General features: G+C 37.2%; 1 protein-coding gene across 2 annotated transcripts in view; it reads left to right on the forward strand.

The window, feature by feature from the left end:
* The window catches only part of GXYLT1 (glucoside xylosyltransferase 1), a 31,688-nt gene that overhangs the window by 4,393 nt on the left and 10,762 nt on the right, over positions 1–16,533 (forward strand). The window contains exons 2-5 of one of the 2 annotated variants that reach the window (XM_051631212.1): positions 4,938–5,030; positions 13,166–13,340; positions 13,772–13,897; positions 14,818–15,069. In XM_051631212.1, coding sequence (XP_051487172.1) covers positions 4,938–5,030; positions 13,166–13,340; positions 13,772–13,897; positions 14,818–15,069 — 646 coding nt within the window. The remainder of the gene's footprint in view (positions 1–4,937; positions 5,031–13,165; positions 13,341–13,771; positions 13,898–14,817; positions 15,070–16,533) is intronic. The other variant, XM_051631220.1, reaches the window with a different exon arrangement.

Below are 16,533 nucleotides of genomic sequence, written 5' to 3' on the forward strand. Positions count from 1 at the left end.
CTGAATCTGTTATGCTGTTGACTAGCAAATTTTATTTTACTCTGAAATGTTGTAAATTAATGAAACATAATAAAGATATTTCCAGCTAAAATGTTTGTTCTGTGTCAGACATGTAATGTTACAGCTACCGTTTCCTACTTAATAAAGCCATTGCTTCTCTGACAAAATACGTTGTAATAAATTTGTGATATTGCTGCAAATGTTCAGGAAAAGCTGTTCAGAATAATCAGAAATTCTCAGTGCATTTGGGAGTTAAATTGAGCATCTGTTACGTTCTTCCCAAATTTTACTCCAGTGATTATGAGCAGGAAGGAACTAAAAAATGTGGCCTTCCTGTTTTGCTGCACATTGTGGGTTATGCTGTAGGAGGGACACCAGTCTGTCTCTTAGTTGTTTCTTGCAGTTAGTTAGACCTAGGTTGTTAATACAATACTGACAGGAGGCAATAACAGGAGGTGCAGCTCTCACCATTTGGACATACTGCTAAATTTGCTGTGAAGTTACAATAGTATAAAAAGATGCTGCATAGACTGAAAAGTATACTGGAAAACTGATCTCCATTAATAGAAAGCCCACCAATGCACTTAACAAAAGGACTTTTTTTTAAACTACTGAGAGTTGGGCGATTCGTTATGGTTAAAACTTGACTCGCCTGAGCATTCTTCATGAATGCGACTTATGTGTTGTCGTGTATTTTGCATACAACTTTGTAATTGTCCTTTAACTCTGAAAAGTGTTATTTTCAGGTCACAATATAGACACCTTTCATATATCTCCGAGTCTATAAATTTTACTTTCCAGTGGTCTTGAAGCTGAATTACCTGATAAAGGTAATTCTGAAGTGGCTGGTTGCCTAAGAGAGAGATACAGATCTTTGAGAATGCTTGTCTATGATACTGATTACTTTTAAAACTTTATATTTCTTTGTTTTAATATTTTTGACAATGGTTGGTGTCAAGAGTTGGCCAACCCAGTTGTGTGTTGGAGGGGAGGCTTCTGCAGCCCCATGTCCCTGGATTCATCTTGTAGCACAGCTGAGAGCATTTCTTCCCAACAGGCACATATGCCCACAGTGCATAAATACATGGCAGGCCACAGAGATCAATACAGAGAAAACAGTGTTTGAAGAGCCACAGACAACACAAGAGGTTTGATCCTGTTCTCTGGCTGATCAGGTTTTTAGTGAAAAATATATTCATGTACAGTGTGAAGCCCTCCAGTAACAAACCTTAGATGCTCAGTCTATCCAGGAGCTGACTCCTGATCCTCTGGTCTCCCTTGTTGGTGCCCTGGGCATGCAAACTCATGAGCCTTGCAGCCCTAACTCAGTTGCTGGTACTTGGACCCTCTTGGACATGCACACATCTGCACAGATTAATACACCACAGATCCTTTCAGTTACTGGCCTTAGACTTGTGGCAGCTGGCCATGGGATTGCCTCATGAAAGTGGTCTTTTGGATAGCTGGTCCAGACCTGTGGCCTTAACATTAACCAGCCCTTAAATGCCAGGGTCTTTCTGGTGGCTGGCTTGGATCTTGTGGTCCTTCCAGGAGACATCTCTCAGACCCTAGTCTCTTGTGGCTAGATTGAGAGGTTCTTTCAGTGGCTCAGGCCTTGTGGTCTCTGTAGAGTCTGGCCCAACCTTCTGGTCTGATAACTGGCTCCTAAGCCTCTTCCTCTAATTCTGGGCTAGTCTGGCTTGATACATGCTGGTGATTACATGTGCCAACATGCATCCCCATACACTGTATGCACATCTCCAGTTTCTAGCACTGCATGCTTGTTGGTCCCTATGATCTGTGGCCACCTTGTCATTTGCTGGCACTTGGACCTCTGTGCATGCACATGGAATGGAGCACCCTTTCACCCAGGAAATTGACTTCAATAAGGAGGCTGGTGTTCATGCGTGCAACATGGCCAGTCATACTGACTGGCAGCCTGATCACTTGTGACTGGTCTTCTCAGTGTTTCTGCATTCTTATTCTTCCCCAGATTGCCTTGATCCCACAGTGAGCCCCACACTCCTGCAGGCAAGCAGTTAGATGGTCTGATGAACCTCTCCTGTTGTCTCATCTCTGGATCTTCTTTCTGCCTGACTCATGGGCAGACTGCTCTCCTGCATTGGGGGTGGGTTAGGTTGCTGGGTTTCCTTCATCTGATATAATTTTCTTCTTTCTATTTGTGGAGACCAGCCTTTAATCACAGAGCCTATAATAGATGTGAGAAAAATATCCCTCCCTAATTGCTGAAGGTGACTATTCCTGTCTGACTAGTATCCTCTCCCAGGTAACAATGACTGTGCCCATTTGATGAACAGATTCAATACAGCTCACTAGCTTTGTGAAGCACTCATGGCACTTATTTGCAGTCTAAGCTTTTCTCAAGTTTTATTTAAAGTAAAAAAAATAATCTTAGTGAGTGGCATTTTGAATTATCGTATTTTGAATAACAAGAAAAAAATGCTGTCAAATTATTCCAGTCTCTTAATCTTTGGTATGTGAAAGCTTTGTGGAATATAATGCTCTTGGAGCAAGTCCAGAGGAGGGCCATGAAGAAGATCCAAGGGCTGGAGCACCTTTCTTATGAAGACAGGCTGAGAGAGTTGGGGTTGTTCAGCCTGGAGAAGAGAAGGCTCCAGGGAGACCTTACTGCGGCCTTCCAGTATCTGAAAGGGGCCTACAGGAAAGCTGGGGAGGACCTTTTAACCAGGGTTTGTAGTGATAGGACAAGGGGTAATGGTTTTAAACTGGAAGAGGGGAGATTTAGGTTAAACATAAGGAGTAAATTCTTCACTGTCAGGGTGGTAAGACACTGGAAGAGGTTGCCCAGGGAGGCTGTGGATGTCCCCTCCCTGGAGGTGTCCAAGGCCATGTTTGATGGGGCTTTGTGCAGCCTGGTCTAGTGGCAAATGTCCCTGCCCTTGCAGGGGGCTTGGAACTAGATGATCTTCTAGTTCCCTTCCAACCCAAACCATTCTATGATTCTATGAATAATGTGGTCAGTAGAGACCACTGTTGGCAGAATATTAGGTAAATTACATACGTATATATCCTAGTAACACTTTTGTTTCAAACATGAAACTTCTGAATCAAATTCAAGGCTGACAAGGGTGTCATTGCGCTATAATGCGATGTTGAAAAGGCCTAACGTGTCAGTAAAATAACTGACTTCAGCATTAATTCAAGTTTGTCTTTTGCCTTGGTAGTCTGGATAGGATAGTGTCTCAAGGCAGCTAAGGAAAACAGCTCTTGACAACTGGAAGAACAATCCCCAATAATAGTAATCATCATCATCATCATCATCATCATCATAACCTGGAAGAGCAATCCCTGATAATAACAACAGCAATAATAATAGAATATGATTATGATGATACTCTTACAAACAAAAAAACTTTTGGAGAGATTTTCAATTAATTTATCCTAAAATTAATGAGAGACAGTTACTTCATAAAGGTACACAGTGGAGATTGTGAAGATTATTCTTCAGATAAGTGCAAGGTCTTAATGTGTCTTGAAGCTTTTAAGAAACTTCAAAAGCCACAAAGGTTAACATAAGAAATCTGGCAGAGAGAGCTTGTGGTTTTATACCATTTACTTTCCCCAGAGGAGTGCAGATACCCCAGTCACAATCTACATTATGCTTTTTTTACCTGGATACTTATTTCTGGAGATCATTCTTAAGTAATGAGATAGAATTACTTGACTAATTCTTGCAAGCACATGTATCTACTGCATAGGAGATTTCCTGCAATCTCTACCAAAGAACTGCTCCACCACGCCTTCACTCCCCCAACACTTAACGAGGCTTTGTGAAACTGTGTTTATCAGGTCATTTTTCTCAAGTGTTGAAAAAAGAGGAAAATATACAGCTTGTCATTTTATATGTACGTTAAACTATTAAATCTGGTATTTGCAAAACATTAGCCTTTACATGTACTAGATAACCCTACCAAGATGATGCTCATTCATTTCAAACTTGCAGTAGACTTTTGAGCTGTAGTCCTTAAATACCTTTTAATCCTCTAGCTTTGTGGGGGTTTTCTTCTTGCACATGTCTTTCATTCTCAGATGCCAACTTTCACAGGAGGATAAACGGTCTTGGCATTGTGTCACCAGGGCAGGAAGAAGGAGCATAGGAAGTATAACCCTTGCCTTGCAGTACTCTACTTGGTCATTTTAAGATTTTAAAACCTGATATCCATTTCCTCACCAGAACCTTTGAAAATATACTTCTATTGTTCTTTTAAAATATTTCCCGTATTACTGGTGCATAAAATGTAGTGCTGGACTAGTAAAACCTGCTTTTTTAGTTGGTAGTGTAGCACAAGTCTGTAAATTATTGGTCTTCTGTCATTAGGATGGGGAAGGAAAACCTGCCCCACGTCATGATTATTTCTGTATTGCATTAACCTTTTGTTATGAAACAATGGAACTTGTTGGTGCTGAAAAGCCCTGTTTTTTGTTTAAATCAGGTTTACACTGAATAGAGTAGTAGATGAATAGGAATTGTGTTTAAAGGGACAATGTAACTTTAAAAATGAAAGTGTTCTACTACTTCTCTGCTTGAAACAGACAAAGGTCTTGCAAAGATGGAGCTCTTTACACAGTAAGTGTTGCCACTTCCTATTACTTACGAACTTACACTAAGCCAAGAACACAGAATGACCATCAAAAATTCCAGCTCCTTCATTTTTCTCACTCTGAAAATAAATGGAGAGGAAAGGCTAAAGAATGGGGACCATTCTTTATAAGAGTGAATTCTTCTGGTTGGCACCTAATACCTCTTCTTTTGTATTATCTGAGTTCCATTACATAGCCAGTCTTCTACCAGGTAATTAATGATTCTAGTTATGTTTCAGCTGTAAAATAATCCATTTAACTTTGCCATAAAATCAGTAACATTTATATAGGTTATTTTTGTCTTATTCTGTTAGGTGTAAGAATTTGTCTGTATCTTTCTGGAATTCCTATTGGATGCTGCCCTCTGATGTTTGTGGAATGAACTGCTTTTGGGAAGCTGCTTTTAGGTAGGATCTATTATTAAATAGTACTTTATTTGACTGCAGACAGATGTAGCTGATAAGTATTTTTTGCTATTTAGTAGGGTGACAAAGCAAAATATTTTTGATTGCTTCACATGCATTTCGCCTCCTGAATGATTGCCTTTAGCTGGACTTTCTCCCTGTTCTAATATGTTTTTAAAATTGGAGACTCAAAATGTTATTTCAACTAGCAGATATATATTTTTTTTTCAGTTACATTGCTTCCTTAAATAGGGACTTGTCAGCATTGGTAAAAAATCTATCTGAATACAGTTTGAAAGGTACTGATTAATTTTTTTTGTAGGTAAAACGTGCTGTACAGCAATGCTCATGATGTAACTTGTAATAAAAGCTGGCAGATGTGCTTAGTAGTTAAGTTAGGAGTTTTTTATTCAAGTTACATATATTAAGGAATTTGAGGGAGGGTACTTCATCGAAAAGTACTGAAACAACCACTTCAGAATGTGCTTTAAGATACAGCATGTTAAAACATATGCCATGTCCTTAAAGTTGCATCTTTAACAGTAAGTTTAAATTTTTTGGTATGGATGTTCAGATGCTTTTAGACTGTCAGATTAGAGAAGTAGCTTGTATAGAAGTGGAAGGAACCTTGAGTTACTTGACACACATGTACTCTAACCTTCATAGTTCTCTTCAGTATATAACTAAGGTTGTAAGTGAATTTTTCTTGTATTTAAAATTTGACTAATTGTCCTTTGTTATGGTTATCTCTTCCTCTTAGTCTGAAACTTGAATATTTTAGGAAAACTAAAGAAATAGAAAATTAAATTCACAAAGACAATGAATTTTTGAAAATAACAATTGTTGGAAAGACTTTAGATGCGTTCCCTATTCCTCTCTGCTTATGTGCTTTCATTGCTTTTTGAGGTCATCAGTTATCAAGAAGTTACTTAAAGAGATTGCTTAGATTGATTTTTAGTCTATTAGTGAACTGCACCAGTATAATTTGAGACTGCTGAGTCTTTCTCCCTGCCGTTGGTAGCCCGTGTGTCATTTTCTTTTTGCACAGGGATTCATTTGATTTTCCCCTTGGCAGATTTAGCTATCTGAATGGACTAATTTTTTTGTTTTGTTTTAAAGGTTAGTTTTTGGGATTTTAGCTTTGTGAAGTTTAGCACCAAGTGTCAGTGCTGTTATGGTGGGGGGCTTAGGGGCTTAGCCTATGCTTAGTGCAGGGACAGGGTGTGATGGTGAACTTCATTCATCCATGGACATCTGAGCCTGTCTGATAGGTGTGTAGTGCTGAAAGAGGAGACGGTCTTGCTGTCTTCTCAGCCCATTGCCCATGATGAGTCCATGAATCTCCAGAATACATTGTAATGCACTAATAAAGCAGAAAATTTCCTTTCTGTATTTTCTGCCAGGCTTGAGGCAGGTGGGAACTTGGAGTCGGAGAAATGCCACTCGGTTCCTTTGCATGTACTTTAAGCTGTAACTTGTAGAATTCTATTAAGAATGCCTTGGTGTGGCTGTGAAGACATGTCTGTTGAAGTATGCATTGATTATGGCATTACTGGGTGAATGCAGTTCCTTTCATGGTGAAACAATTGTGATGATGAATCCCTAACATTTGCAGAATTTCGTGGTTTTACTTTGAAACTAAAAGAAAAAAATATGTAAAGGGAAAATGGTGTTCAGATTACTTCAGATTGAGTTTGATTTTTTAAATGAATATATTACTATTAATTTAGTCTCCGTATGTTGTGCTGACTCTGATGCATGCTGGATTGTGCTGACTCTGGTCCTAAGAGCTGCTCTGACTTAAGTGGTGGCCACCTTGCATCCCCCAAACTTTATTTGTTGCTGTTTTTTTAAAAGTTTTTAATAAGTTGGTTTCAGAGAAGTGCAGAGAGTAAGAGGTGGGGAAGATGGCAGAGAGTAGAGGAAAGTGCTTCCACTTTGGATGGCAGCAAGGAATTACAATGTCACAACATCTGAACCTGTTGCTTAAGCTCTTTTCTGTGCTGGAGTAACACAGAAGATAGTTGCAGATCAGCTTCAGCTTTAGATAGAAGTTGTAGTTTTGTTTAATTTTCAAACAAAATAGGTGCATACTAGGCACACTGAGAAGTTGAAGGATTCAGACCTTTGATATCATCCTATAATTCTAACATGTCATTATTATCACTGCCTGACCTGCTTGATTTGAGTTGTTGGATGATGCTTCTAAGGGGATTTTAACTTGTGTTACCTATTAAAAAAATAAACGGCACTTTTTTTTTTTTTTTTTTTTTTTTTTGTATATTGATCTCCTGGCAGTGTTGTTATAGTGAGATGAATTGTGACAGTCCTGAAAAACAGGACTTCTCTAAACTACTCTAAACTAGCTTGCTCATTGAAGCATGTGGTTTCAGTCTGTTTTAGTAGAATTTTAAATGACTAATATATTCTAACTTCAAACCTAATCTGCTAAATGAGTTTGTAGTTGAATAGATGATTTTTGGCCATTATATGCACTGGTATCATTTGCATACTTTTACAAAATAAGCTCTCATTATGACCTACTTTTAGTTCAGTAGTAGAAAGTTAAGAAACTGAGGAAAAACTGACTTTTCATCACTTTCAAATCCAGATAATTTCTGTAGTTACTTTGAACCTACTTCTTATAAATGTGGGAATGATTTAACAGTAACATTTTAATCAGTGTAGGCTTTGTTGTCATCTCACTCTATTTGCTTTTCTTTTTCTGGTGACTAAAGGCTGCTAGGTTAGGCTCCTTAATGATCAATTGATTTAGATCAAACTGAAAGCATTAAAAAAAGATGCAGTAAGTAAGCCATCTGTATTGCATTTACATATCTGCTGTTTGTTTTTCTGAGGCATATCATGGTGCCAGGTTTGAAATAATATAGGTTGATTATATATTATATATATATTATAGTATTTACACATATATATTATATTATTATATATTGTCCCTGCCTATTCTATGCTAATTGTCAGAAAACTTGTATGGGTAAAATATTTGCACTAATAACAGGGTTAGCTTTTTATGCTGACAAAGAAAACACATGTACAACAGGCTTCTGTTTGTTCTTTTTTAAAAGTGTGAACAACTTCAACACAGCTGAACCTGGCAATCTAGTCCATTTCATTATATTATCAAGGAAAGTTACCATCATATGTTGTGGAAGGACTGAGAAACTATTAAGCAACCTTGTTTAGGAAGCTGAATATTGCATGCCTTGTGTGCGTTACAGATGTTGCAGAAAAGATCAAAGAAAATCAAGGCTGTAGCTCTGTCTGAACCAGTGTAGAAAAACCTGTTTTGATTTAGAATAATTGTAAAAATATTTTTGTAGCAATGGTGATGCAACTTAGGATGATGACAGTTTTCTCAGAAAATGACAAATAGTTTGTTCAAAACTCATGTAATTATATTAAAAGTGGTAACTCTTGGTGGGCCAGAGTAAAATTTGAGAGGACAACTGAGGTGAATTTGTTACTCAATTTATCCGTACCACTCTGCTCTCAGTACTTGGATAGTAATCTTTCCTTCCTTGGCTTCCCCACCCATGTTAAGGGGATAGGAGAGGACAGCTTGTTTGCCAGTGAAATTGGGCAAACAGCTTCCTGATGATTCCTAGGCATGTTCTTAGTGGTACCTCAATGGATGGTCAAAAGGAACTCTAGTACACAAAGTTCATAGCTTAGAATGAAGACTGACTGTGGTGCTACTATACTTGATAGCACTTGAAAAAAAGGAGAAAAATGAAACTGCTCTCGGTCACATTGACAATTCTTTGAACAGTACCTTAGTCACACGAGATGCTGTAATGCTGTGGCTGCTCTGGAAGGTTTGGAGCTGGGAAGGCTCCAAGTTCTGTTATTTGTCCCTAAAAACTCAAATTCTGTTATGGCTTCCTCTTCAGTATCTTCTGTTGGAGCATTCTTTGCTCTTCCATGTTAATTATCAGAGGTTTGGTTTTTTTTCCCCCTACAGGAGCTGGAGCTCCCACAGGATTGGAGACTTTTTTTTTCCTTTAGAAATGAGGGTTCTCGAGATTTCCTTGTGAGTCTATCCAAAAGCCTTACTAAAATGCACTGTTTAACTCTATTTTTGCTTTTTCCAGATTCTCCACTAAGTTCTCCCACACCAAAACATCAGGCTACTAGTAATTAGAAATGTGCATGTAGAAATTTACATTTGTGATGCATTTGTATTTCTGTGTTTTCCACGTTGCCCCCAAACATTTTCTTTAAAGTAACTCCTCTACTATTTGAAGTGTCTTAACACTTTCAGAACCTGGATTTGAGGTTCGGTAAGGGTATTGCTCTGGTAGCAGAGCTGTCATACTCTGATACCAAACTTGCTCAGGTTCAGACAAGTTACTGTTCTTGTAAAATACATTTAATTAGCTCATGCTCAACTCAGCTACTGAGCTGCTAAAAAAGTCTGTATTGCTGAAAAGACTCATGTCATTAGGTTATACCAGACCCAGAGCTGTCTAAATGAACAAGGTTTTCCTTTCTCTGTCTTCTGGTGAGGTAGTTGCATGGTGAACTGCAGTGGAGAGCAGTGGAAGAAGGATGGGGGAAAAGGATTACAGAGACTGGAAAATTCAGGAAGGGGAAGCAGAGAAGGGAGCAGTTGAGTGTACATAGGTTTGGAAGTAATTAGGGGAACGACCAAAGTAATGTAGACTTAATATTGAAGAATGGAGTGAAAGAAGTAATGACATAGATAACTGGCTCAGTGGGTGAGGCATGTTAATATGAAGGTGAAACTCCAGAGATCAAGCTGATGAGCTCTGCTGAATGACTTAAACTTTATGCTGCTTCTAGTTGGTGGAGAAGGAAAATGTGCTGAAAGATGCTGACAGCAGGGAATTAGTGCAAGAGGTATAAGTACTTAGTGCCTTTGGGTAAAAATGGGGCGGTGATTTCTCTCTGGGAATGGACAGAGATGTGTATATAGGGAGAGGAGCAGCACTGAAGCCTGATTATTAAAAAGGAGGCTGTGATTGGCAGTGATCTGTATACAGGGAAGTCAACTGCAGTTTGTAATCATGAAAGGATGTCTCTTCATGGAGTCTGGAGTAAGAACCACAATTCTGGATTCTTATAACTTCTATCGTAATGTCTGTGAGACCTAATATGTCTCAACCCCTTCTTAGTGAACAGTTCCCAGAGGGAATGATGGCCTGTTCTTTTAAATGGCTTCTTGCTCCATCTGCTTCAGGGGTAAAGCTTTGTGTTGTGGACTTATGGATCTGACTTCAGCTGTTCTCTGTATTGTGCAAGCTGAAATTCAGTTACACTTTTTTTCTAGTTATGTTTTTGCTTTTTCAAAAAAATATTTTTAAGCACAGATTAAAAACAATTCAACTAATGAAGTCAGAAGCTCATAGAACAGAGATTGTGTGAACAAAATGACTAAAAGCAGAATATGATCAGTCTGTGTTATGTTATGTGGCTTGAAATGTTCTTTTATTCACAGATGTCACTAAATTAGACATAGTAAAATGCAGTCTTTGAATCTTAATGTGCTTTAGAGTTGCTTTGGCATAATTTTCATAATGTTCATGAAAAGTCATGTGTTACATATAGTTCAGGAACTTGGCTTTCAGCTGTGCAGTTTGTGTAGGTTGTGCCCTTAATTATCACATGACCTTGCAATATCACTGTAGGCTCTCGTGACTTCAGGGCTTAATTATTGTAATTCCCTTTTCAGAGGATTAGTGTTGAGGCTAATCTGCTGCTTGCAGCTTGTTCAGACTGCAGCAGTGTACTTATTTGTGTGTTTCAGCTACTCTCATCACATTTTGTGGTTTTTTTTGCCTTAGCTACTTACTACATAGTGTAATGTTGAAATTAGCTTTATGCATAAAGGTCTGAATGGGCATGGCTTGTTTTACATTTAAAGATTCTATTTTATAAAGATTCTTTTTTATATTTTATTCCTGTTAACCTGAAGTAATTTTTCAGATTTTGCTGCAAGACTTATGAAAGGTTTCAGTAAGTGGATTAAATCATCTGAATGTAGACTTCTGCATAGAGGTGTCTATGTCAAGTAGTTCTTAAGCAGTCATAAAAATTGAAAGAGCGTAGAGAATCATCCAGGTGACTAGCCATTAAGTTACTTAGAAGTAAATGGCTGGTGTTAATCAAAAAGCATTTGAGTATCCTAGATGTCTCCTTAGATCTAGTAGACACTACAGACACCTAGTACTTTTGGAATGGCACCTGGAAATCAGGTGGGATATTCTAGGGGATATAAAATGGCACTATACCTATGTTGAAAAATGCAATCAAGCCCTAGGTATTTACTTTGAAGTAATATGAATTGCTTTCTATGGTCCATACCCTGCTCACTAGATCTCCATTGGTTTTAATGAGACTAGACTCAATCTTGTGCATCAGTATCTTCATGTAGGTGTTTGGGATCTGAATCCTACCTATGATGTCTTCCATCCATGTGATTTTTAATAATGCCTCAAACCTTGACTTAATACTGACTGCATGTTCTAATTAAAACTTAATTAATCTTAAATCCCTTGGATGCTGGAGTGTTTTAGGGCATTAAGCTCTTCCAAAACTTAGTATGTTTTTTAAATGCCACTTTTACTTATGACATTAAATTTCAGTGGTTTTACAGTGATCTCTTTCCTTATATTTTTTCTCATGGAACTCAAAGTAATGTGTGTTGCTCTTCCATGCCTTAAAGAAAAAAGGCATATTGACATAGTATCTTTGTCAATTTAAAGGAAAATAAGTATGCATCTACATATATTTTAGTTATACAAACTGGGTAGAGATTATATGCTAAGACTCACACCTCTTAATTTCTGTTTGGAAGTGTTTCTCTCTTTGGCAAGTTTCTAAGAATGGCTGGTATGTTTGTCAAGCATTTCTCTACTGTTAGTAGTTTGGGAAAGTATTTTCCAACTTCAGATTTTCTTTTGTCTGCATATCTTGGAATTAAACTTGTAATTTAAACCTTCAGATGGTCTTAGTTCTGTTAGCCCCTGTTGTTCCATAGTCTGCGCAAATAGCTGTAGCGCAGAATATTGTTTTGAATACTGCCTTTGAGTTAACATATGTTTAAAATCTTCAGAAGCTTTTCTAACTAATTAAATACATGAAATCCAGGAGAACATGGGTTTAGGTTTAGTATGTCCACTGTGTTTGCTACCAAGCTATTGGTATTTACTCAATGATAATTTTAGCTTATTTTATTGAAGTAATTAAATAACTTTTAAGGGTACCCTGTATAATACATACCAGGCACTTCTCACCATAACTGTTGGACAGCTGTTCTCAGGGAGAAATGGTGTCCCAATGCCCATACCTTGCAGTGGTTTAGCCTCAAGGACATAGGCAGTGTATGTGGACAGCATACCTGAGAGATTTTCCAGAACTGCTGTGATAACCAGGGCATCCCACACAGCCATTTGAGCTGTTAGTATCACACCTTCCCAAACCAAGTTGTGCTTCTGCAGGATGGAAGGAGAGGAGAAAGGTTTTTGCATTTTGCCAGTGCTTAGGAGCAGCCCTGAAGCATGGGTTTGACAAAAGGACTTACTGAAGCAGAAAATTAACAAAGTGCCTTGATCACTCAAAAATGTTCTCAACACAACTTCTTGAAAGTAGGAGTTATCTCACTTTTATTGTTGAGTTTATCTCTGCTATTTTTATCATGCTTATCTGTCTGTGTACTGAGTCCAGAGTAAAATGAGAAAATGAACTTATGCATAGACTTTATGTACTGTCAGCCTTTTACGTTGCAACGTAACTTCATGTGATTTTTCTTTTAATGTAGATATTTCAATGGAATTCCTTGCTAGTAATGGATAGTAAGATTACAGAGACAATAAATGTACATTTGCTTAGTTTCCGTGTAGCTCTTCCATACCTTGTTTCTCCTTTATGGGCTGGAATGGTGGGAATGAATATGGGAATAGTTCAGGTTAAGCATAAATCTATAGATGAGGTGCAGTGCTGTGGGTTTTGTGTGTTCTGTTTGAATTATCCTTTGCTGGCTTGAATAAGACAAAGGATAGTGGTTTTTTTAAAATTACTTGCTGCAGTAAATAGTAGAGCATTTCTTTAAGCCTGTGCTAGGAATATTGTCAAATGAAAAAATATTTTTGTGTCAGATACAATTACATGAAAACACATCCTTCTGAGAAAATGCATCTAGCAGTCGTTGCCTGCGGTGAAAGACTGGAAGAGACTGTTACTATGTTGAGATCAGCCATAATTTTCAGCATCAAACCTCTCCAGTTTCATATTTTTGCTGAGGACCAATTGCATGAGAGTTTCAAAAACATAGTAAGTACCAAATTACTTGTTTAATCTTTTTGTTGTACAATTGGAGTAATATGTAACAATTTCTCTGCTACTAGGGTTGTAATTGTCAGATATAGAGGCAGAAATGCAGAGGCCTAACAGAAAGGCAATGTGCAAGTCTTTTGTAGTGTAGTTTGGGGATTTGTAATTTTTTTTTCCTGCTGATAAATGCCAGTTGCTGATATTAAAGCTTTTCATAGACACAGACCAAAACTTCTGATTTTCGACCCTGAATCTGTTAAATACAAACTTGATGTTCTGAACACAATCTTGTGTGAGCTTATTTAAAATGGATTTTACAATATAAAGTAGAGATCTGTCCTTTTTTTGTCCCTGTGCTTATAGTAAGTATGAGTTAATTTCACATTGTAATAGAATTGAAGTAATTTTTGTCATCTCTTCTTTTCACATAGCTTGATGACTTTCCCAATGAAGGAAAAGTTAATTACACGTTATATCCAATAACATTTCCAACTGAGAGTGCAGCAGAATGGAAGAAACTGTTTAAACCATGTGCTTCACAAAGGCTATTCTTGCCAGTAAGTTATTCTGTAATACGATTATACAGAAGTCTGTTTTCAAAGCATTAAGCTGTACTTGTTAATTGAATTTCTGCTTTGTTTTAAATAAAGAAGTACTGCTTCTAAAAGTTACTTTTGTGACACCACAGAACTTAACCTTCTGTGTCACTGATACACTTTGGAATGAAAGTTCTTTTCCCACTTGCTGCATTATGGCATAGTATCCCTCAGTGACTGATGTAGGTCCTGTCATCCTTCCTAAGGTAAGAAGGATTTACCACACCTCATCTACTCATTTACTTTGAAAGTTTCCTGCATGTGCAGGTCTGAGAAGTGTTGTAGAAAATGAAACAAGAAATGGGATATTGTTGCCAGGGTGTTTTGTGCAGCCTTTTCTTTGCTGATCTCAGACACTTCAGAAATCGTACTGCAGGCTAGGTGAGTATAACTAGTGGCAGCCACCACCATCCCTGAAGGTAGTTAAAAGATGGGTAAATGTGGTGCTTAGAGACATGGCTTAGTGCTGGAGTTGGCACTGTTGGATTTACTGTTGTACTCAATGAACTTGCACTATGACTCTATGATTCCATCTCCCAAATACATGTCTCCCTTGTGTGATTAGATGCACAGGAAAGCAAAGGAACAGGAGGAGGTTAGGAGGTGCTGTTATGGTAATGTTTCACCTGGTCTGCAACCTACTCCTGAGGAGCTCTGGTTTATAAAATGTAGACTGAGAGCTTTTGTGTTACTCTTCTATAGAAAACCAGTTCCAGTCTACAAAAAATCTCCAAAATGACAAATTTTATGACTTTTTGTCAGTCTTTTTACATATGACAAAAATATGTTAAACTTTATTGTGTAACAAGAGCAACTTCTGTTTTATGAAGAGAAACTCAATAAAAAATAAAAATTTGGTTTTAAATTTTTTCCCCTCGCAGTTAATCCTCAAAAATGTGGATTCACTACTGTATGTTGATACTGACATCCTGTTTTTGAGACCTGTTGATGATATTTGGTCTTTTCTGGGGAAGTTCAACTCCACACAAATTGCTGCAATGGCACCGGAACATGAAGAGCCTCGTATCGGGTGGTATAATCGCTTTGCTAGACATCCCTATTATGGAGTAACTGGAATAAATTCTGGAGTCATGTTAATGAATATGACACGTATCAGAAGAAAGTATTTCAAGGTAAGTCTACTGCCTTTGTTGTGTTTTCTGTGGGTTTACATCTTTTGATTCTAGTCAAATCACCGTGGAACAGTATTTTAAAAAATATTTTTCTTGTAATTGAAATAATGCTCTAAAAATACAGTGTTTAAAATGGTATCTAACTTGTCTTTTTTGAATGTGATTCACTGTAAAGCTTGGAATTCCTGAATTTCAAGTATGCTTGATTGTTTTAATTTTCCTTAGTTCTGAGAGATCCTGTGGCTTGATACAGTCTGCTGTAGATTACATTTGTCAGTAGATATTCTGGTATTTTTTCTTTGCTATAGAGATACCAGAGAACAGTTACTGTAGACTGTTGGCTAACTTTTAAAATGTGTGTAGTAGTACAACCAGGAGGTGGTGCTAAAACATTTATTAAGTTATTTTAACTGTACTATTTCCAAATTTTCATCTTTTAAATTGTAACCAGATGATTGTCACCTTAAGTATCTTTTGATTTACTTTTGAGGTAATAATTTTTGCAGAGAAGCAAGTTCATAATGAATGTACTTACTAAAGAAGTGCTTACAGCAGCAGAAATGGTCATTGCTTCACAGATGGGAAGTTTTTTATGTAGTTGAAGCATAAGGACGAAAGCAGTGCTATGTGATTATGCTAAAGAAAAAGTACTTCTCTGTTTAAGAGGAGCTTGATTAGGGAAAAATAACAATGCAGAAAAAAATTACTGGGAGGTGTGCCCCTAAGAGGGGCAATATAAACTTACAGTAGATGTTACTACTTCTCCCCTTTTCTAATTTAAGAAGGATTTAACTTTCATCCTAACATTCTTGCTATGTATTTTGGTTATGGAAATACAGAGAATTTAAGAAAAATTGAGTATGGATTATTGTGGTTGTGGTTATAGTAGAATGTTCTAGTAGCTGTGGTATATAGCTGTAGTTTCCCCTAGAAGAAAACTTTGCTGTATATATCATCACTGGAAGCTTGCATTGTCTACCTTGTTATTTGTTTGCTTTTCTGATTATGGCATCTGGAGAAATTAAAATATTAAAAAAGATAACAAGAAAAACATGAGACTGAAAACTGCGTGTAACTTAACCTCTGACAATGCATTTCTTTGTAGTGAATTATTTTTAGCATGATAAGATTGGTCTTTTATTCAAACTGTGCCAGAATTCTTGTTGGGCTTCTCATTATAACTTATGTTACTGTTTTATTTGGAACTTTATGCATTTTCACTAAAATTGGAATTAATATTTTCAGAAGTATGCAGATACTAAAATTGTCCTTCAAATTAACTGTGGTTTTTCTAGAGGACAATATAAAGTCCTTTCTCCTTAACACCTAAAACAAGTAGTCTCTTAAAATTTAAGCTTATATATACAGATTTAAGTAGGTGAATTAATTAATTAATATTTTAATGGAATAGTGCCACTTTTCCTTGGTGTTAGAGGGATGGAGTATTTTACAGATCCTGAAAAT

This window comes from Apus apus, chromosome 1 (genome assembly GCF_020740795.1).
Source record: "Apus apus isolate bApuApu2 chromosome 1, bApuApu2.pri.cur, whole genome shotgun sequence".
Lineage (NCBI taxonomy): Eukaryota > Metazoa > Chordata > Aves > Apodiformes > Apodidae > Apus > Apus apus.